Here is a 22,118-nt window from a genome sequence, read left to right as displayed (position 1 = left end):
TCACTTTGCCTCACTTCACAAACTTTCCCGAACAAATCCAATGAAAACAAAGCAGATGGTGAACAAACCATTAGAAATGTGGGACTTTGCTGTTTCACACTAAACTCTGATCTGATTTTGCAGGCGTTGAAGCGCTGAGATGATAGAAAATCATTTAAAGCAGATGCTTTCGTGTAAGTGTGGATTTATTGTTTAAATGTTCCCACCTTGGGTGATTTTTGTATTCCCCCCCCCTCTCCTGTAATTTGATGGATGCGGTGGGCGGGGCGGAGGAGAACACGTGAGCGCACGCTGGCCATCAGAGGGCGGATTTGGAGCTTCGTGCGCGCGGCGTGTGGCTTCTTCTGCTGCTGCTGATGATGATGAAGGTGGTGGTGATGATGATGATGATGAGAGGACCGGCACTTGTGAAACCCTTTCTGCAAAACCCTGCGTAAAAACCACCAACAACCAACACGGACTAAACTCCAAAAGTGCGCGTCGGAGAAGAACAAAGTCCAGGGTTTTTTTTGTTGTTGTTGTTGGCACGTGATGCCCGCACGCTTCTGGCCGCGATGGGATGTGAGTTGAAGAAGACGAAAGAAAATCGAAAGTTGTAAAAAATAAAGGGGAGGTCGGTGACCGCTGGGATGTTGTGAGGGGACTCCTGGGACAGAAGGACCTGGGACGCACACGGCACAGCGGGGATCCGGGTTCCGGACAGGACGGATTATGGCACGCGTAACGTTCTCGCTCAGCCTCATCACGCTGGCGCTGACAAACTTGCACCTATCGAGAGGCAGCAACCGGCATGCGGTGTACTGGAACAGCTCGAACCTGCTGTAAGTGGCTCCGAGCAGAGCCGCCGAGCTTCGGCTTCTCATTTCACCTTTAAAAAAAAAAAAACACAGCCACAAAGTCTGAGTTGCATGAAACACTCACCACTTATCGTTTCACCTGTTTTTCTTCTGCAGTGCACCCTTCTGCTGCAGCGATCGTAAATATTTGATTGATACCTCCGTTAATCGATCATTCGTGAGCAAAACAAAAACCTTACAATCAGTTTTTGTCGATTCGCTGATGTGGTTTAAGTGTCAAAACGCACGAGTAATTTGAAGCCACCACCTTGATCTTGACTTTTAATTTCTGACTAATTAGTCCGTCTGACTTATTTTGCAGTTTTTCCGAGTTTTATCAACCCACAGAGGAGGGCTGGAGGTTATGTGATGCACATCTCCAGACGTGAGGGAAGGATTTTGAAAGAATTGTGTCTCAGGATTAAATCCTGGTGCTGATCCGCATCTGTGTCAGAATCCTTCCTTTTATCTTGTTCTTTGAAACTTGCTGCTTTATGGCGTCACAGAGCTGTAATGTGGAAAGAAAAGTAAGAAGTCTAACTGCCCTCATCTGTCAGCTGGTGGAGTTTAATAACGGTTGACTCAGTGTCCTAGTTAAAAATATGCTTTTATTTGTGTTTTTCTTTTGCTTTTGATCTGCAGAATATTTCTTTTCCCCTCATCAAGTGGTACAGCTGAGCCTATTGATTATGCCCGATTGATTTATATGATTTTTTTTTTTCATTCACATTCTGCTACTTAGATTGCATTCATTCTACCATCTGAGGTTTACTTGATGATGGTGATTATTTTATTTTCCAGCCTGTAATACAGTGTGAGTAGCTAATTAAGAGCCTCTTCCCCTCCCCCCATCAGGTTTGGATACCCAGAGTATGTTGCATCTGAAGTGGCTTAAAAAAGACTTGTGATAAATAATATACCAAATCAGATTTTTTATTTTATTTTATTTTAAGTGTCATAATTGCATCTCATGCACCAGTGGTGTTATATCTGATTTGAAGCTGATCTGTGTTTCACACTGGATTTTATTCACTTGTACACATGCTGTTTGATTCAGATTTGATCAGTTTAACTGCAGATCAGATCTGACCATCATAAATGTGATCAGTCCAGATGCAAGGCTGAGATTAAAAAAAAAAAAAAAAATCAGATTCAGGTCACTTCAGTCGGCAAATGTCAATGAAATTTTGCATACGCGCCTCTATGTTTAATTGATATCTGATTTCTGGGAACATGACTGCTTTAAGAAAGATCAGATACAGATCTCCTGCAAGCATGAATGTGATCTGTCCAGATGCAAAAACTGGGATTCAGGTGATTTCAGTTGACAGTGTGATCAGAGCTTTGCCTGTGCCCAATTACCAGTCAGTAAGGTCAAGTATGCAATGTGATTGCTGCAAGAAAGCTCAGCTTGGATACAAGGTTGTTACAAACTGGGGAAAGATTCAAGTTTGCCTAGCAAGCAAACAAAGCCAGATTAGGGCTAGTGGCCGGCGATCACCTTGGTATTTCTTCTTTTTTCTTGTTGATTAATGCTGATAAATTATACTGTATTTGTTGTCTTTCTGATGACTGATTCTGTTTTTTCTCTCTGTTTGAGGTGCGGCTCCATCCAGAGATGGGAGTGGTGTCTATTTCTGCAACCCTCTCGTCCTGTGCACGGCAACATTTCCTGTATATTTGTTTTGTAAATTCTGTCGGTAGCATGGCCCAAGCAGAGGGTCACCCCTTTGAGTCTGGTCTGCTTGAGGTTTCTTCCTCAAATCTTCAGAGGGAGTTTTTCCTTACCACTGTCTCCTGTATGCTTGCTCTGGGGGTTGGTAAGATTAGACCTTACTTGTGTGAAGCGCCTTGAGGCAACTTTGTTGTGATTTGACGCTATATAAATGAAATTAATTAATTAATTAGATTCAAGTCACTTCAGTCAGTAATGTGAATGAAGCTGTGGATGAGTTGTACTGTCTGATTCATATTTGGGCTCTGGTGATGTGACTGCTGTAACAAAGGTCTGATCAGACACGGGGATCTTACAAACATCAAGAAGAAAGCTTCAGGTTTAGGTCATTTAAGCAGGCAGTGTGAACGCAGCCACGGTCTGATGCATTAATGCATGCGCTCACACTGGACTGTGATTCCTCCTCAAAGAGTGAGGCTGCGTACCTGAGGCTCGCTCTCCCTGACTGTCTACCTGTGAGCGATAAAGCCGGCTTGCTGTGGGGCAGAGATCGATGGGGATTCTTCTCCCTTTGTCTTCTCATTAGCTAACAGTAAATCCATCTTTCTCACATTCTTTTATCTCCTCCCCTCACACAACATTGTGAGGTCCCCCTCTCCTTTTTTCTCCTCCTCCTATCCATCCTTCTCTGTCCATTTGTATTCACCTCAGATGTGGGTCTCTCCTATCATCTCTCTATATCTCGCTTATTTTCTTGCCTCTCTTATTTTTTGACGGTGTCTCACAGCCGGCCTGTCCCCCTCAATTCCCTTTTTCTTCCTCCTGCATCTCATTACCGCCCTCCCATCTGCTGCTGTTCCTTTTTCACCTCTGAAGCTTTCAGCTGAAAGTACAGTGGATGACTAGAAATCACATTTGAATGTAGGGGTGGTGATGTGATAACTATTACCGTTTAAATGTTTGAAGGTTAAATCGTTGGCGTATTGACACATTCCAGCCGGTGCAGCTGCTGTATCACTTTGTCCTTAAAATTAAAGGAGTTATATTGTGTAAAATCAGCTTTACCCAACTTTTACTGTTAAATATGGTGGAAAAATTGTTACAATTCTGAAATAACCACAGTTGCATGTCTGTAAATGTGTAAACTATAGGGGGTGGGGTGCATATCTCCCTTTATATAAAAAAATCCAGTATGTACAGACATGCACATAACTGGTACTCATGCTGCTTGTGCATGCTAAAAATAAAAGATGCGCAGCAGAAACACACAAGGGAAGCGCTTCATAAGAAGAAAGCAATTCTGATTGTAAGAAAAGTGTTTCCCTCTGCTGTACATCAATGATGTTTCACACCATGAGTACCAGTTATGTGCACCTCTGAATATATATTTCTAGATACCTGGCATATGATACGATTCAGGAACAACACATTTTATTCTGGAAGGATGTGTTCCAGTGTATTTGCTTTTTTAATGTCAGCATTCATTTTCCATGACATATGTGGCCACACGTTAGCAGCAGCTAGCATAAACATATGCATTCATACTAAGCGGGAAGCTTCGATGGCCTCAGATGAAGCCTTCCCTGAAGAAGAAAAGTTGCAGTTTCTTAACTGGCCACTTGAGGCTGGCTCCAAAACATTGCACATCCCCATAGGGGTCCATGTTAAACTGTCCAACTTTAGAGCAGAAATAAACATGTTTTACATCCTGGAACAAAAAGAGTTTTGGTCTGTATAGATAGCTTCCCCCTCTGTGACAGCTGTACCGGGAGTGAATTTTTTTTCTAATTTAGTTTAAGACATTTTAAGCCATAAAGTTATCTGTAATTGTGGGTGTGGTTGCTTTGAGTGACAGCTGCTGAGCCCAGCGTCTCCACCTCTTGAAATGTCTGTAACTCAGTGTCCACTCAATGTGGCCGCTAGCTGTTGTGGAGGGCTGTGTTTGTTTTGTTTGGAGCATTTTATTCCAAACCCCTGGAATATTATGGCTTGTTTGTCTAAGATGTACCTGCTGCGATATTCACACTGAGTGAAACCCTTGTATTTAATGTTGTATACTAATGGCGTTAACACGTTTAGCAGGTATTGGTAGTCTGATCCATTAAGCCCCGTTAATGCATGGTTACTGAGAAAATAAGTGGCTCATAATTTTTACCAAAGTAAATTGTTTAGAACAACTGCACAGTCCCCAAAAATGTGACTTAATAACACCTGAACCAAGGTTAGTATGTTAGCTTAGCTGGTTCTGACTCAAAGGTAGGGGTGTAATTAGGCTTCTTTTTTCACACACTCACTCACACTTCACCAGTTTATGCATTAATGAGTTTATCATGATGTAGCCAGACGTAGGGACGAGACAATCTCGATCGTGGCCTGCATGCACATTCCATGTACTCCGTGCTGAAAATTTTGCTCAACTTTACCAAGCGTAAAAAGCACGATCGCCTTTACAGCACTCATTCAAAGGTAATTAGCCCTAAAATATAATATTTTGTCGACATAATGATGACGTTTCATAACAATCCAATATTGAGAACATGTTTTTTGAGAATGCGAAAATGACCGTGCGTAATTGATCGATAGGAAAAAAATAAAGATTTTTTAGACTAAAATTACCATAACTTCCTTATTTCTTAACCAATCTTGGTGTCAATTTATTTGTTTTTTCATGCTCTATCAATTGCACCTGTAAAAAGAACAATTTTTGGACTTTCATTTTTTTTGTCTCGTCCCTACCAGAGCAGCACTGCTGCCAGTGCCAACATGGCAACACCCAGATACGGCTTTATAGCAGCAGTTCTGGTGATGTCCCTGTCAAAATATGTCCCGATATTTAGTATTGCACATGTGCACCCGACCAAATCTCATGCGTGTGCCTGGAGAGTCAGTCATTTTTATTAATTTGACGATCTTCAAGGCGACAACACTTGGAGCACAAGCACAGGAACCAGAGGTTACATTTCCTTGCTCATGTACAATTTTGCATTTGTTTTAGATAGGGAGAACTTTTACTTCGCTTCGTTATCAATACAGGACTCAGGAGGATGACTTTGGCAGCGTTAAAAGCTATTTGGCAGTGTGGAAATTTTTGGGAGATCTCACAGCGGGACGTGACAAATATGGCAGCAGGACAAATTGAGCATGACACCGGGTCTCTGTAGAAAACCTACGGGTGACTTCAAGGAAGTTTTTTTTTTTTCCAGTATATATACACACAGTCTGTTGGTTCCTATCATGACTGTTCTTATTAAAAAACAAAACAAACAAAGAAAAAAACCGCTGACTGTGGTTCCTGTTGGCATATGCAGCCACACATTAGCAGTTAGCTTTAACAAATGCAGCCGTACATTAACAGTCACAATACCTGCAGCTGACAAAACCCGTTTACTCTAACGGGTTATGACCGTATTAAAGAAACTACGAACCACACTTACTGTTAGTGTATTTGATCAGACGTTTGCTTTGCAAACGCAGACATCTACAAATTAGCACATATGGTCATGCTAACCACTGCTAACCACCATGCTAACCAATTTTACCTGGCAAAAAACCCTCACTAATTCATCTACCTCATGTACAATTTAACTTCAATCTGTTGTCTGTTTCACACATCCTTTTTTCTTTTTCTTTTTTCTTATTGCACATTTTATTACTGTGAATTATTCAGTTCTTTAGTGTACATTTATACATGCTGTACAGAGAGAGTACAGCTCAAACCGAAGTCAAATTCCATGTATTCTGTGGATACTTGGCAAATAAAAGCTATTCTGATTCTGTCTACAGAAACGGCAGTTACCGTGACTGCATATGCTAACATTAAACCCCATTGTGTGGCTGTATATGATAGCGATAACTGCACTTACATTCCCATTGCCAATAGTGAAAAGCGCCGTGTCCAAAATAAATAGCGGTGTGCCACACACTCACCAAGCCCATAATCGCTGTAAAATCTTCTTCCCATCCATACCTGGATCACTGTTTCTCTGTCATTAAGTTGCATTGTCTTTACCGTGGCATTTTTGTCTACGAATTCTAATATTGGCTTTCACTAGCTTGCCATGAAAATATATAATATGACCCCTTTAATGGCAGTGTTACATTCTCACTGTATCTATTATAGATTCATTGTTGTAGTTATTCCTGTCAGTTTGATTTGATTAAAAGTTATATTTGAGGAGAATGTCTTACAGTTTAACATTATAAAAGTGCAGAATTAGTCCTATCTATCATCTTTAATGTGCTTCTGTGTGTGCTCCATCTAAAATGGTTTTTACACCATGGTTATGGTTGCTCAATGCAGTCATTCATTACAGTATTGTCATATTTTGTGGGTTTAAACAACAAAAAGTAGACATTTTAATGTTAAAATGACAAATGCGTTCATAGTAATGGATTTAAATTTAATATTAGATGAGAGTGAGAAGGGTTTGTGGGGCTGCAAAACCTTGCCTTTCCCCGCAGCGAGATACAAATCTCTAAAATAATGCAAAATTTGACCCAGTTTGCAGGTAGCAGACAAATCCTCAGAGGCTGTGGCAAGAATACTGATGGCCGTCAAGCTTTAAAAGGCCTTAGGATTTGGGCCACTTCACCACCACTATGTCTACACGGGTACAGAATCATGTCCGGAAATGCCTCTCCGTCCCTTCATCCAAAGACGAGCTCAAGAGGGAATAGTCAGGAATGAAGAGGGCCAGCAACTCAAAGCCTTGAGGGCTACATGCTGGTAATGTTTTGCCGCAGAACACAGATGGTCATGGTGCAGCTGCAACAAATAGGATCACTAGGAAACCAAGCTGTTTGTAGCGCAGTCTTGCAAATGGCTTTTCGTGATAGAAGCATCTTGTTTTGTTGTCCCGAAAGTCAACCTGCGATTGTGGTGCGGTTAATTCTCACCATTTCTCTGCAGCTTTTCGGAGACAGACATTGTGTTTGCTTCAATCCAGCATGATTTGGAACAAGATCACAACCGCACTGCCCCCCCCCCCCCCCCCGTTACAAAGTGTTGCTCTCAGCTTCCGTTCTCCGCGGTGCGCCTGGCCAACTCGTTACAGATGTCCCTACTAATGGCTGGCTGAGGCAGGAAAAAGCACACGCGCAGGCCATTAAATCATCTTGCATCTGAGGCCATCTGCCAATTAGAGGGGGTAGATGTGGAACATCTTGCGAGCACGCGGGAGCAGCGGTGCACTGCAGTAGCCTTGCCCACACCAGTGCTCCTGACACCTCTTCCCATCAGGTGTTTGGCCTCGCTGCTTAGCGAGGCCGCTTCTCCATAATTGGGCACCCCATGTCAACATGATCAAAACAGCTGTGCAGCTTTCATTCACTCTCACGCACATTCACCAATTCACACCGATGCGTGCAGCCTAGCAGGCTACCATAGCATTCAAATGCTATGCAAAGCAATAGCGAGAAAACCGCCTTGGAAATGCCCGCTGAATCTTTTTTCTTAATCGCCGTTTCCTTGGCAGCTTGGCAAGATGAGAAGTCCACTTTAGCAGTTTCCGGCTAATCCTCGTTGAGTTAGTGCTCTGTGTGTTTTGTACTGCACATTACAGCCCCAATTTGGCCCCAAAACAAGTCTGTCAGGCTCTTAAATCACAGGAAAGCAACAACAACCCCAATCCCTGAGACACAATATCTGGTGCTACAAAATAAATTATCACCTCAACAAATTGCTTCTCTGAGAGTTCAAGGTACTGGGTCCTCGCGATCAATGTAGAGTCGAGGTGCCATCTTACTCAACAGACTCATTAACCGCTAGGTTGGTCTGCATGGATGTACTCGAACTCGGCTAGACCAGGAGGAGCGTCCCGGTGACCTGTAAGGAAAAGATATTCAGACGCAGTAAAGGGACTCGTCATTGATGAATGAAGGAAAGAGTGAATGATGGAGTTGGAGGATGGATCAAAATCATCCTGAGGAAAGTGGGCAGGATTGATGGCGGAAAATAGAGCGGCCTTTTAGGAGGTGAAAGTGGGAAAAAGATTGATTGTATTGGCCAAAAATCAGAGAAGGTGAACAGGAATGTGGATTTTACCGGATATGGATGTTAGGTTATCTCACAAAATGTGCTGTAGCTGCTGTTATCTGGCGCCAAGAGACCCGCAGGAGTTGATCCATGCTAATGTGGACACAGGTGGGGTCATTGGTGTGGACTGTGCTGAGAGACAATAGCAGTCATCATCCAGCTGCACCTTCGCCCACCGTAACACGGAGCAGATAGCACACAGGAGACGAGCGGATTTGCCCACCGATTCCATGCACATTCATCTCCTCTGGCAAATTTGCACACAACTGCGTTTTATTCACTGGCTTTCCAGATCGGGTAAAACATTATGCTGTCTGTCCTGGTCACAAAAGCTGATTTTAATAAGGAGTTTGTTAGTCGTTTTTAACTTGCTGGATTGTGTTACATCACATAAGTAGAAGGAGCAACACTAAAAGGATGTTTTAATGGTTTGTATGGATCCGAGGGCGGGTGTGTGGATCGATACATTTGCGTGGCACGGGATCTTTGCTGCACAAAACACAACTGGGTTACTTTCTGAGCAGCAATCAATCGAGGAGCATCAGTTGATCAATGGAGAAATCCACTTTAAATTTGATTTCAGGGTGTTAGTAAATTGCCACAAAAAGACAGTCAGGAATGAATTATTGTATGTGTGTCAGTCACTGCTCCGTTGTTCAAGCCCCATGGATCTCTGTCAACATGGTGCAGGTCCAAGATATGACAGCAGCAAGTCCAGAGAAGAAAAAACATGAAGCTGATGGTCTGTGACGGTTAAAACATGAGTTTCCAAAGAGGGGATACCCACATTTCACCTGGGCTGTGGCAGATAGACGAGTACTTTCAAAAGGTGAGGATGGATTGGGTGTCTGTCTGAGTGGTTGCCATCCAGCATCCAAGTAGTTTGGTGGATACACCAAGGTATAGCATCACCTGACCTGGCTTGGCCTGTAAATGGTGGTAACTGACCTTCTACAATTGAAGGACCATAATGCACTTAGACGACTGCAGTACCTCACTGCCACAAGCTAATTGTTCAGCTTTGACTGATGTCGTAATGTGATGTTATTGACGTCAGAGGTGTGATACATTTGTTAGCCTCAGGAGAGCAGAAAACCACATTTCGTTATCTCTTCTAGTTCCTGAGATATGGTCAATAATGAATTTTAGACGGCGATCTTTGACTTGACCTCCTTCTTCTCCTTCTGGTGGATCTGTTGGATAGGAGCTGCACTACCAAATTACAGATTGTGGTTTGATTCCAGGTGTTTGCTTCACGCTATAAATGGACTGCATGGCACTCAATGGCACTTTTCCATCTGCATCAGAAGCTCAAAGTGCTTTACAATGATGCCTCACATTCACACAGACAACACTCACACACCGATGTCAGGGTGCTGCCATGCAAGGCGCTCAAAACAAACCGAGAGCAACTAGGGGATTAAGAACCTTGCCTAAGGGCCCTGAGTGATTTTCTGGTCAGGCTGGGGTTTGAACCAAGGATCCTCTGGTCTGAAGCCCATCACCTCCCAAGGAGACACGCTATCTGTTTGTGTCCTTGTACAAGACACTTCATCTGTATTGTTCCAGTCCAGCTACTGTAAATGGGTACTGGCTTTGGCTGGGGACATAGCTTGTGATGGACTGGTGTCCCATCCAGGGGTAGTCATAGACTCTCATCTGCTTCATGCTGCAGGATTCGGGGATACACAGGATTCAGGGATACACATTAACCCCATGGGCCTCTGGGCTTGTGTAGGAATTAGTGCTTCAGCATCACTCTGCCTTGCATATGGAAGAGGACAGTTCAGTTCCACAGAATAAAGTATTTGAATTTCAAATTGATTTTGCAAGAGCAGTAGAATGTTTTTGCTATTTGTGTATGAGTTTTGGTTTCGGATGAGTACACCCCGACAGTGTGGTGACACTTAAATTAATGGTGGGCGAGTGCACAGAAACAACCCTGAAAGTGGTGCTTCATCATCATAGAAATGAACAGATGTGAATGTTGGCGATGTTGAATTTGAAGGTGCCTTTCCTGGCCTGGCCCCTGCAGGAGTCCACAATTTCCAAACCATGATCAGCTTCATTTTTAAGACAGATTGGCAGATTTTTTTTTGGGATGGCTATGGGCCGTTCTCAGGCTCTGATGGGAAGGTGCTTTGGGGCTTGTCTAAGAGTTACCCATAGGTGAGATGGAGCACTGCATACTTCAGAGGATCCCAAAGGAAAACAAAAAACCCACTTCGGCCCTTCATTTGCCATCAAAGACATTAGCTTTCCAGGTGCTTCAAGGTTATAAAAACTGCACTTAACTTTCAGTGGGAAACCACAGGAGATAGTTTCTGATCCCAGACAGGTAGAACCAATTTCAGACTCAATGATTTGAATGCAAATGCTTTCTACAAAGAAATCTTGCCAACATGTGAATGGTAGCTGCACAGTACATTACAATGAGAACGCGCACCGCCGCGTGCATTACCCACTGGGAAATTACATTGCTGCTATGATGGAAATGGCTGCCATGTAGGAAAAAGATCAAAGCTGTTGATAGTTGGATGGCCACTGGCTGGAGTTTGATTATTTGGGAAATGAGCCTTGTTATGCTACATGGTCTGGGAAAAGGCTACGGCAGCCGCAGCAGCTGCTCAAAATAATTTGTTTTGTTATTGAAACTGAAGGCTCCTTCTGAAGCGTGGCAGGTGCGGCGAGGCTTTTGGCGCCCTCAGACTTATCAGTGTCCCTTCATAAAAAGCCCGCAGAGTGAGGACGCAGCTTTGTGTACTGTCATATCTTGTTCTCCGCTCGTTCCCTTCAGGTCCGGAGCGCTGACAGCTCTTTGCAGTATTGCTCTCGGCCGCAACGATACAGGAAGTGGAAACTGTCCTTCCAGCTTAGCGGCTGATACGGCTCCACTTTTTTTCTTGCAGGAGAGGATGATTTTCAATGTGTTCGGTTATAATTGAGATTTTTTTTTTCTTCCCTATTGAAGATGTAATTATAGGAAGGACCTTTTGGCAGCCGTTGTCACCGTAATGAGGATATTTGAAGGAAATTGAAATCTCTCGCTTGTGCTCCATACATCCGAAATGATTAAAAGTTATTTGACCCTTCAGCTGCAGCCACTGTAATATATCACTCTCATATTAGCAGGAATGTTTAAATCAGTGCACGCTCAAGTGAAATTGTTCTATTAGAAATATGATAGCAGTCTTTAGAGCCTGACGGAATGATATAAGTAGATTAATCAGAGGTGGAAAAAAAAATCCCAAAGTTGTGAAGTTGCTGGAGGGTTACGCTACTCAAATATCACATTTGCACAAACTTCCTCTCGAGACACTTGTATGACTTTACAAAGATTTGTGAAATATAACATTTCTCTTAAATATGTTGTGATTAAACTGCGGAGACAAGGGTGCAGCAAGACCTGCACACGTATACCAGTGCGCGCCAGTCGGAGCACTGACTCGCTCCTTTCTTTCACTTGTCTTCTACCTCATCATTTAATCAGGTCTCGTGTAGGTCTGCATGAAAAATCTATTTGGAATTCATTTGCCGTCTTGATGTGTAAATTCAGTTATGGTTAATACATGAGCTACGGCACTTGCATAATCATTCTCTCTCGCGCTGCTCACGCTTTTTTAGTTCATTGTTTTCACCCATTCATTTATATGTACAATGCATGCCTCATCTCTCACCACTAGGACTCTCTGTCAGGATGTGTGTGTGTTTGGGGGAGGTGTAAACCTATCCGTCCCTCTGTCCGCCCTCTCTCAATAGAAAACACATGTACATTGATTTGTTGCAGCCACAGGGAAATGAAGGTGTGGCACCTCGTTTGCTTTCACTAAATCTTGAATCGGATTCTTGTTGTAAACTAGAAAGACACTTAGAGAGCACAATCCTCTGCCAACATAGTAATAGTGTTCAGCACAGTCCATACATCCCACAAACATCTACAGTGCGTGCACTCAATTCAGGGTTTTAAAACTACAGCATGCAGGATTCTGGGGTGCCAAATCAACATGCAGATCCACCTCGGATCTGCTGTGGGAAACCACAGTGAAAAACAAGGGAGCAGCTGAAGGGACGTACTATTAGCAGAAATTTAATATAGCCATTCATAAGCTTCTGTTCATTAGTGGAGTATAATTACCTGCAACAGTTACTAAGTGCGTTTTCATGAGTGGGAGCAGACCTTCTCATGGAGGCCGCCATGCTAGTACAGTAGCCCAAAAGCAACACAGCCATTAGATTGAAGAACAAAAAGAAGAGAAACCAGTGGTTGCTCCTTTAAGGTGCGCTGACACTTGCATGACTTTGATGCACACAACTTGCATGACCTGTGTCGTGCAGGAGAATAAATAGACTGAATGTGAGAGGGGTGCCGGTGTGTACAATTGCGCAACGAGAATTTTGAAATGTTAAAAAAATCTTTCATGCATAAAATGTCGTGACACGTGGCACAATCTGCTCGCCAATACGACGTGCAGCTCGTCAAGTCAAGTAAAGAAGAAGTGTACAGAATGAGTGATTGTGTCAGTGCACCGCATCAGAGCGCAACTCATCTGAATGATTATAACGAGATGTTAAATCGATCAAACATACTTTTACAGCTGCACATAAGAAGGAAAGAACATGCAACTGTTTTACCAAGCCATGACAATGTAAACATGACAAATAGTTACCTTTTTAGACGACTCCAAAGGCTTTCTCCAGCTTGTTCAGCACACGGCTGGTTTCAGCAGCCAACTTGCAGAGAAAATGATTAATCCGCTATGAAATAATTATTTTATATACGCAGCGTCCAGCGCAGAGTGTGTGGTAGCCGGTGGAACAAAGCACGGCATCCAGCTGGGAACACAGCGGGTGGGATCGTCATGACGACGTGTGCAAGTGCATGGATCAAAGTCGTGCAAGTGTCAGCGCACCGTTATACACAGTCTACTGGTTGCTAAATGCAGGCTAATAAGTTTAAGACCCCTAATATTTGTGAAATGGAGGATCCACAAGAGAGCATGAATCTCAGTTGTCAAAGAAGTGAAACCATGAAGGGAAACACAATCGTGTCCAGTGACGACAGAGCAACAACATCTACAACCTCCCCACTAGATCCTGCACACTGTAGCTTTAATGTAGATTTGCCAGAAACACCAAATCACAAGTGTAAATGTCGGCACAGTTTGGATTCAGACAGAATGGAGGCATCATATTACACCACAGATCTGTGTTGGATCACGTCTGTGTGAACACAAACCAACAAGTATGTTTGATTACACATCAGCAACTTGGAACTGGTTACATTTACAGACAACAGCAGAGATTTGACATTTTTGTCATGTTTTCAGTGTTAGTCTGTTTCTGCATGTTTTGAAGACAGTCTCCAAAATTGTGCTGTGGCACAGATTTATAAGGAATTAGACAGATTACTCAGGCACATTTTCCAGCTGTGTTTCCTCAGCGTGGACGATGCCAGTCTTAGACTGTAGAGCCTTTTGTCTTATTATTCCCAGGAAAATTTAAAGGAAAATGTTCAATTGGCTCTGTAACAGACTGGTGTCCCGTCCAGGGTGGAACTCGCCTCACGCCATGTGACTGCTGGGAAATGTTCCAGCTCCCCTGTGACCCTTGCTTGTAGTAAGCCGGTATAGAAAATGGATGGATGAATGTTCAATTGGCTTGAATAGAGACTTGAGGGTTCTGAGAAATGTCAACCACAAATCTGCTTTCCTACCTCGTTGGTTACTGGGATACAGTAAGAGACAGTTTCATCTGATGAAAACAGACATTTCTGGTCATTTATTTTGGAAAACTGTTCAGTTGAAGGTAATGAAAAGTTGGGGATTCTGATCAGTCCACAATCTGTTTTTGCCTTAGTTACTGTTTTAGCAAATTAATGGACCTGTTGTTTTATTGGAGCTCACAGAATTGTGGATCTTGTGAATAACTTGACACCAAAACAGAGATATGACAACATATTTGTGGAAGGGCACACAAGCAGGCAGTATACAATATGTAATGTAATGGACCATAGTTGACCTGTACAGACAAACTGTACAGATGAACCATTGGGGGCAACAGTTCAGTGTGCATATAAACAATGGACTAATTGCAGTGTTTACATAATAGTATGAAATTTTGATGGAAATCTTGATGCAGAGCTGCAGTGAAAAAAGTATGTGAAAAGCAGACCGTCTCTACCACTTTGCGCTTTACTCAACTTGAGGCAACCTGGTGCAGCCATGGCACACAGTAGGGTCCAAGCATGGAATGGATTAATTTGAAATATCAGGAGATCTATGAGGATGACGTGTGCCAGATTTTCCCTGGGTGGACCCGAGATGGCTGGGAGTCCACTGAGCTTCAGGAAAACAACAACCTTTCCCAACTTCTAAAGACTAGTGTGCCACTTGAAAAGCAAAGATGTATCCCCCCCACCACTTTTTTTTTTTTTGGTCAGCTCCGAAACATGATCCAGTCTATGACAAAAACAACAACAACAACAAAAAAACAAAACAAACAAACAAACAAAAAAAACAAGATCTGATTAAAACTGTGACTTTTGTGATCTGTTGCAGTCCTAGAAATTTGTTCAATTATTTCTTTCTTGCATTAGTTTATTGTGTTGCATTATTGCTTAATTGCTATATGTGTCAGTACAGATTAAACCACTTTTGGCATGTCCTGTAGGAAATTTGTGAGCAGAGGAGAAGTGATGGAGGGAAAGATGAGCAGCTCCTGCACACAATTCTCATTTATGCAGTGGTGGGCACAGTTCCGCCAATCCGCTAATTAGCCAGGCTAACTTTTTTGTTAGAGGATTAGCTTTTCAGCTAATTTCGAAAAGCATCAGCGGACCAATTAACTTCCCCTGAATTTAGTTTCGCTAACTTTTAGCCCACTAATGTTTTTTTTTGTTTTTTTTTTTGCTGGCATAGTAACTAAAGCCGAAAGGTCAAAAACATTTGTAAACCCCAAAATCACACGTTAGTTCCTGTCTGTTATATGTTTTGCAGCAGTCAGGCAGCTGTAAGGAGCTGAACTCAACCCGACCCAAGCAGAAGGAGCCTGTCTACCGGCTGCTACAAAAGAAAAAAAGTAATTTACATTCAAAATAAACTACCCCACACATATAGTAAAAGGCATAAAAGGCAAAGCAGGTTTGACTTATGGTTTTGATTTAAAAACCAAACTAATTCCAGCCATTCTATTGATTTTAACATCAACTCTGTCATTTTTACAAATTGAAAATATCACAAATATCTTAGTTTTTAAATTAATGCACTAATTCTGAAGGTTTGAGCATTAAAACTCACAGATACCAAAAGGCATGATGGGAAAACTAAAAACTGGCTTGTCAGTAGCTGATAGTGTACCAGAATCAATACTAAAAGTTAGCAGTTAGCTGTAGCTTCTGCTAATTTTTTTTTTTCAGTTTATCATTATCAAAGTTAACTTTTCAGTTAGCGGATTAGCGGATGTATAGCATCAAGTTAGCCAAAAGCAAAATACCCATTTCAAATAAAGCCTTCTTAAAGGGTATGTTACTGTATCGCAGTGTCACTTCCTGTAGTTACTCAGTGTCAGCGCTGTGGAAATGGTCCTGGTTTTTTCCTCCTACTTAAGCCACAGAGAGTGATGTCAGTGTCAGGAGTGGGAGGAAAGACAGAGAGACTTTTTTTCTGTCTCTGTGACTTCTTCTCATATTTGTACATGATGTCAGAGCGAAGGTTTGTATAAGGATACACGGCTTTAAGGCTGAAGAAAACGGGCTTTTACGATATCATGAGACAGTTTTTATTTTCTTTAAGGACGTTAAAAGAAAGTGACCAAAAGGAACAATTCTGAGTCAGATCTGGATCATCACCAGAATGTGAGACCACGACCCGGCATTAAACTCCATCCATTACGTTTAGTAATAATCCGTCCCCAGGCGCACATACCGGTAACCTGCACCCTCCTGTCAGATGGTGGAGTGAGTGACTGTAAAATAGAGATATGTTACAAGTTTTCACCATCCTCCTTTGGCTGGGTGCAGCGATCCTTTGTTTGTTAAGGCATTTATTTAATCGCTTTAGGCTACATGCAGCTGGTGTCTGCTCTCATCTACTTTTATGAAATCTGAAATGGATTGACTGGTTTTAAAACCATGTTTCTTACACAATATGCATTCTGTGCTTAAATTTAAAAAAAAAAATTCTAGCTGAACATTTCACTGTGTGTAATGCTGCACACAGCTGCAGCCAGATCAGCGTAGTGCATCAAACCGGGAGGCGCACAAAGACGGGATCAGATCCACACCATACTGTGAGTGTGGGTGTGCAGAATACCAATGTCCCGCTGTGCGCGCTCTCACTCTGTGTGTGTGTGTGTCTGGCTGTGTGTGTGTGTGTGTGTGTGTGTGTGTGTGGCTGCTATTAGAGATGGTATTTAAGGTGTTTCCAGATCTTGCTGTCCACCCGGGTTATCTGTGCACGCCTGTTCGTTTGATTGTCCCTGTAATGATTCTGTCTTCATGTCTCAGAGTTTTTATCTGTTAATCGAATTCTGATTTAAATTTAAATTTTGGGCTTCCAGCAATTACAAAAAAAAGCAATCGAGATAAAAAAAAAAAATTGATTTGCTGCATTCCATGCTCTCCTTTCGTCATGTGCGATAATCAAATCAGTAAACTCCAGTGCGCAGTGTGCTAACATCAGCCTCTGCTATTCTAGCGGGTGGCAACTAGCCGTTGAGGACGCGCTACTGCATTTGTCCTTTCTGAGCATTTTGTTCGACATTTCTGAGAAAATATGGTTTGCTATGTGGTTAATTGTACTAATGGGCAAGGTTGGGTAGGATTACTTTGAAAGAATTTGTGGATTACATGTATGTATGGGTGGTTCTTAGACTACGGGCACTTATTATGTCCTTTGATCATATTGTATGAAAAACAGAAAAAAGGGGAAATTTCACACTTTTTTAGTTATCTTTACAATGAAAGTGTGTTAAGAAATTTGTTCTCTGAATAAAATATCAGTAAAATAATCAAAACATAATTGGGGTATTCAATGTCATACAACTGTTGTGATTTTGTTAAACAAAATGTAGTTGTCCCACACTATTGCCGTAATTTCCACCACAACACTGTAATGTCCCTTTAAACAGTTTGTATGAAAGATTGTTTGGGTAGTTTCTATGGAGATAAACAGTGACATCAGAGCACATGTATATAGCGCCAAATCACAACAAACAGTTGCCCCAAGGCGCTTTATATTGTAAGGCAATGGTGTGGTGGAAATTACATTTACAAGGCCAATAGTGCCCGTAGTTAAAGAATCACCCGTATGTACATACATTTGGATTACTTGTAATCGGATTACTTTTGGATTACATTTCAAAGTAATCCTACCCAACCTTGCTAATGGGCCAGCTAAGAACTCTGCACTGGTGTTTCATTTTGTGAAGTTTTATTATTATTTCATTTCTAAGTTAGCACCATTAGCGTTAATTAGCAGCTATCACTAGCTTGCTGACATTAGCTCCACTGATGATACTACGGTTACTGAGGCAATATGTTGGTAATAGTTTTTAAGTACCCTCAACCAAACCACCCATTCTGATAACCACTGCCCAGTTCACAAAAGTGTGTTAATCACACCCCTGAATAAAAATTTGCCCTTTTTTAGCGTTTTTATTCAAAATATCAAAGAAAATATGCTGGCTATGCAATTAACTGTAGTAATGGGCTATCTAACAAGTCAGTGTAGCATTTGAGTATTATTTAATTTGTATGTTAGCATCATTGCCACTATTTGGCAGCTTGGTGACATTAGCTTCTTCCAGCTACTGAGGCAATATGCCAGTTGAAAGTCTTTAATATCCGCACTCAGGCCAACTGTTATGAACACCGCCACTCACTGTGCAAAAATATGTGTTAAACACCTGAACAAAAATTAGCCTGTTAGCCTTAGCTTGCTTGGTAACTATGAAATGGGGGTGTGTTTAGAGTTCATTTGCCCCACTCAGATTACAACATTACTGTACATGCGCCACCTTTTTACCCATTTACAGGTTGGCAGGCAGTGTTGCTGCTTTTATTTATTTGTTTTCGGTCCAATGATATTAAAAATTGAAGATATAGTCAAAGAGAATTCACTGTATGAAAAAAGCTCAGTAAACACAGGATGCTTTGAAAGTCCATGAGTATTTGTGTCAAAATAATCGTGAGTTCAATTTTGGCCAGAATAATCCAGATTATTATCACTTTACTGGGGTGTTGCTAGGCCAGTATCGTAGATTTAAGTCAACGCTACCTGGCTATACCTGCCCGCTGTGCGTAAACAAATGACGTCAGCGTGCAGCCCAAGAACTGTCCACAGAGGGGGGGCAGAAAAAAAAAACTGTCCGCAGAGGAAAAGATGAAAAGGCGGGAAGTGTGTTTTGGTCCCAATATGGATATTCTGGATGATTTTCTCATGGATAGTACGACAATGAATAGCAGCTAAAGCAGCCAGCTTGATGACGCACTGCCGAATTTGGAGAGCAGCGCGCGCGCCAACCGACACAACAAAAGTTAAGTGAGCCAACTTTTTATGTACGCGTTACATGTTGTGTATGTCAGTAAAAAGTGATAATAATGCAAATAACATGCTGTTGTCGTGCGGTATGCATTTCAGAGGCCCAGTCGCCCAAAATGACAGATCTGTCATTTTGGGCGACTGGGCCTCTGAAAATGCATACCACCCTCCAAAAGCATGTTATTGTATTATTATGATTTTTGGCATAACTGAGCAGCTCTGCTTTCAGTGCGTGTGCATGCATGCACATGTGCTGGAGCTTTTCTGGGTATTGCGTTTTGGAATGGTCCTGCCTCAGAGAGCACCAGCCCTTTCCGTCTTCCCGTAATGCCATTTGAAGTGTTGCTGCTGAGCTTCTGTTCCTCACCTTGCATGGAGTCAAAGAGGAAGTCCCTGAAGATCGCTTCGCTCAACCGCATTGCTGAGCGTGGGAGGAGAGTGGGCACTACCAGCCATTTACCTCCCTCCCTCCCTCACCGTATTGGTATTGAGAGAGTGATTTGCATAGATTTTATCTGTATTTAGGAATCCTTTAACTTGCTGAGTACTGTGCACATCCATTTGTCTTTCCTGTTCAGTGTGGACATCTCTCTCTCTCGTGTATGCATGTGCATTTGTGTCTTTCACTTTACTGTAAAATACATGTACAGTAAGAGACAGATGGTTATGATAAACAGATTTGCTTTTGCAGCACTTAAAGGGATTCTGTGCCACTTCCCTGGAGGAAAAAGAGGCGATAGAAAAAGTTGCAATGTAAAAGAAAAATCCAAAAGGAAGAGTTTGGAGGGGGGATAAAAAGGGAGATGGAGGAGGCAGGTATGAAGCGGAGTAGTAGCGGGAATGGGGGAAGGGGACATTTTTATGTAGAGGAGTAGAAGAGTCGGCATGAAGAATATTAATAGCGTGTGAGGAAGTGGAGTGTCTTTAAACACCTCAGCCTTTCTTCTCACACTCGTGTGTTTGATACCAGAACATGCACTGCTGTAAAGATGTGAAAAACATTAGAACGGCCATTTGGCTTTGAGGAAATTTTAGTCCAACACACATTATTTTTGCAGGAAAGGGCCACAAGAACAAATCATGTTTGGGGAGGTGATGTTCTGGAGCACTATTTCTCAACTCGGTCCTCGTGTATCACCTAACCTACACATTTTCCATCCCTCTGTGCTCTGCCACAAGATGATTAGCTCATTCAGATGTGCAGCCAATCAAATACTAACAGACACTTGGTTTGCATGAGGAGTTCAAGTCAGTATTTATCTAGTTCCTGAGATATGGTCATTATTAATGCATTTTAGACAATGACACTTGATTTGACCACGACTTTAGACCTATGACCTTGACATGACCAGTGTTGTGAGAGGATGGTCCACTAAGTTTATCCACCAAGTGTGATTGGAATTGCTGTTTGTTTGTTGAAGACATCGCAGCAGAAAATAGATGATGACCTTTAATTTGACCTTAGACTTATGACTTTGACATGACCTATGTTGTGAGAAAAGAGTCCACTAAGTTTATGCACCAAGTGTGCTTGAATTTGCTCTTTTAGTTTTCAAGATATCGCTGCAGACAGTAGGCGATGAGCTCTGATTTCACCTTGAATCTATGATCTTGAGTCAATATTTTGGTGTACAAACAGCCTAAAATGAGACATTTCAAGTTTAAATTTTGTGGAATCACAGTTTTAGATTTGAGGGACTTTGACTAGGTCACCAGCTTATTAAATTTTTAATCTTGTCCCAACAGTAATAATCTTTTTTCCTTGCTTTGTTGTGTTGGTACTACTTATCCACTCACTGCCGTGTCATGACGTTCTCCCAGCGTCCGTCAGCGACAGAATCTACAGCTACACAAAAGTCAAAGCTACAAGTGTGTGTGTTGAATGCATACTCAGGCATTTGCATTAGTGGAAATGTTTGGCACGTGGGGGGGGGGGGGGGGGGGGGTAAACTGAAGAAGGCATTTACTTACCACATGATGCAACAAAGAAAGGCACCGTCTTGTGTGGAAAACAGAGAGGCAGGATATAAACAGGATGTACACGTAATGAATGGTTCTGCTCGGATTAGAAATGACAGCGGGAACCTCGCCACGCGGTGTGGTGGCACTCGGAGCAACAGGGGACCTCATTGTTGTGAGTTAAATGGTGTAGCAACGGAAATAACATATCCAGCTTTGGGTCAACATATGTAACGGGAAAAGGAAGTGTGACACATGGCAATTGCCGAAGACGGGTTCCTCGTGCAGAAACTAATACACGCGAGGTTATTGTAGGGGAGCTCTGACTGCTTAAGACAAGCTGCCGGTTAATTTTTAAATCTGAAAATCTGCAGCACAGCCAAAGCTTTAATCACAATTTTGATGGACACATGGGATTTGATGTGAATTATTACACAAATAATACTTATGAGTTCAATGGTACAATTATTTCATGAGGTGAAGGGTACGTTCCAGTTTTCACCAAATTAAATATTTGTTCCTTTAAAAGAATGGAAAAATATTCATTATTTGTTTTATATAGCGGCAAAAATAGATCCTTGTCATTTGATATTATATTAATTTATAAACAACAGAAAGGGACTTAACTTTTTGGTGTTCGTCACTGGTGCTTAACAGTCCAACACAAACTTTAAATAGGAGTCTCAGTAGTCCGTGATGCTGTCCGTTGACTTTTTGTACAGACTGCTGTTTGCTTTCCTCACTCCAGTGAAAAATTGCGTCAGAAATTTGTTCAGCTTTTCATCCTAACAGCTCTTCAGGCCTCCAGATGGCTTATGGCGTGGTGGGTTTTTTGTGTGTGTGTGTGTGTGTTACAAGAATTAGCAGCGTCAATTAGCTCCTTCAAATCGTTGTCCGCCAGCAAAACGAACTCCGCCATGTTTAGTTAACAGACAGTCCCACTAGTGTGAGCATGTACAATGGTCAGGATGTGCAATAGCACATTTCATACAGCACCAAAATTGCACACTAAAAAGAACTATTGCACGGTCAGTGAAACACAATGGCAAATGGTCCGAATAATCCATGTCACGTGA

At 42.1% G+C, this 22,118-nt stretch overlaps 1 protein-coding gene across 1 annotated transcript in view; it reads left to right on the top strand.

Annotated features, from left to right (window-relative positions):
- Positions 1 to 254: 254 nt before the first annotated feature.
- efna3a (ephrin-A3a) overlaps positions 255 to 22,118 on the top strand; it is a 170,918-nt gene continuing 149,054 nt past the window's right edge. The window contains exon 1 of the mRNA XM_034160757.1: positions 255 to 821. Coding sequence (XP_034016648.1) covers positions 712 to 821 — 110 coding nt within the window. The 5' untranslated portion in view covers positions 255 to 711. The remainder of the gene's footprint in view (positions 822 to 22,118) is intronic.

The sequence above is a fragment of the Thalassophryne amazonica genome, chromosome 20, assembly GCF_902500255.1.
Source record: "Thalassophryne amazonica chromosome 20, fThaAma1.1, whole genome shotgun sequence".
Taxonomy (NCBI): Eukaryota; Metazoa; Chordata; class Actinopteri; order Batrachoidiformes; family Batrachoididae; genus Thalassophryne; species Thalassophryne amazonica.
The sequence above is the reverse complement of the archived record's forward strand: the minus strand, read 5'-3'. Positions and strand labels throughout refer to the sequence as shown.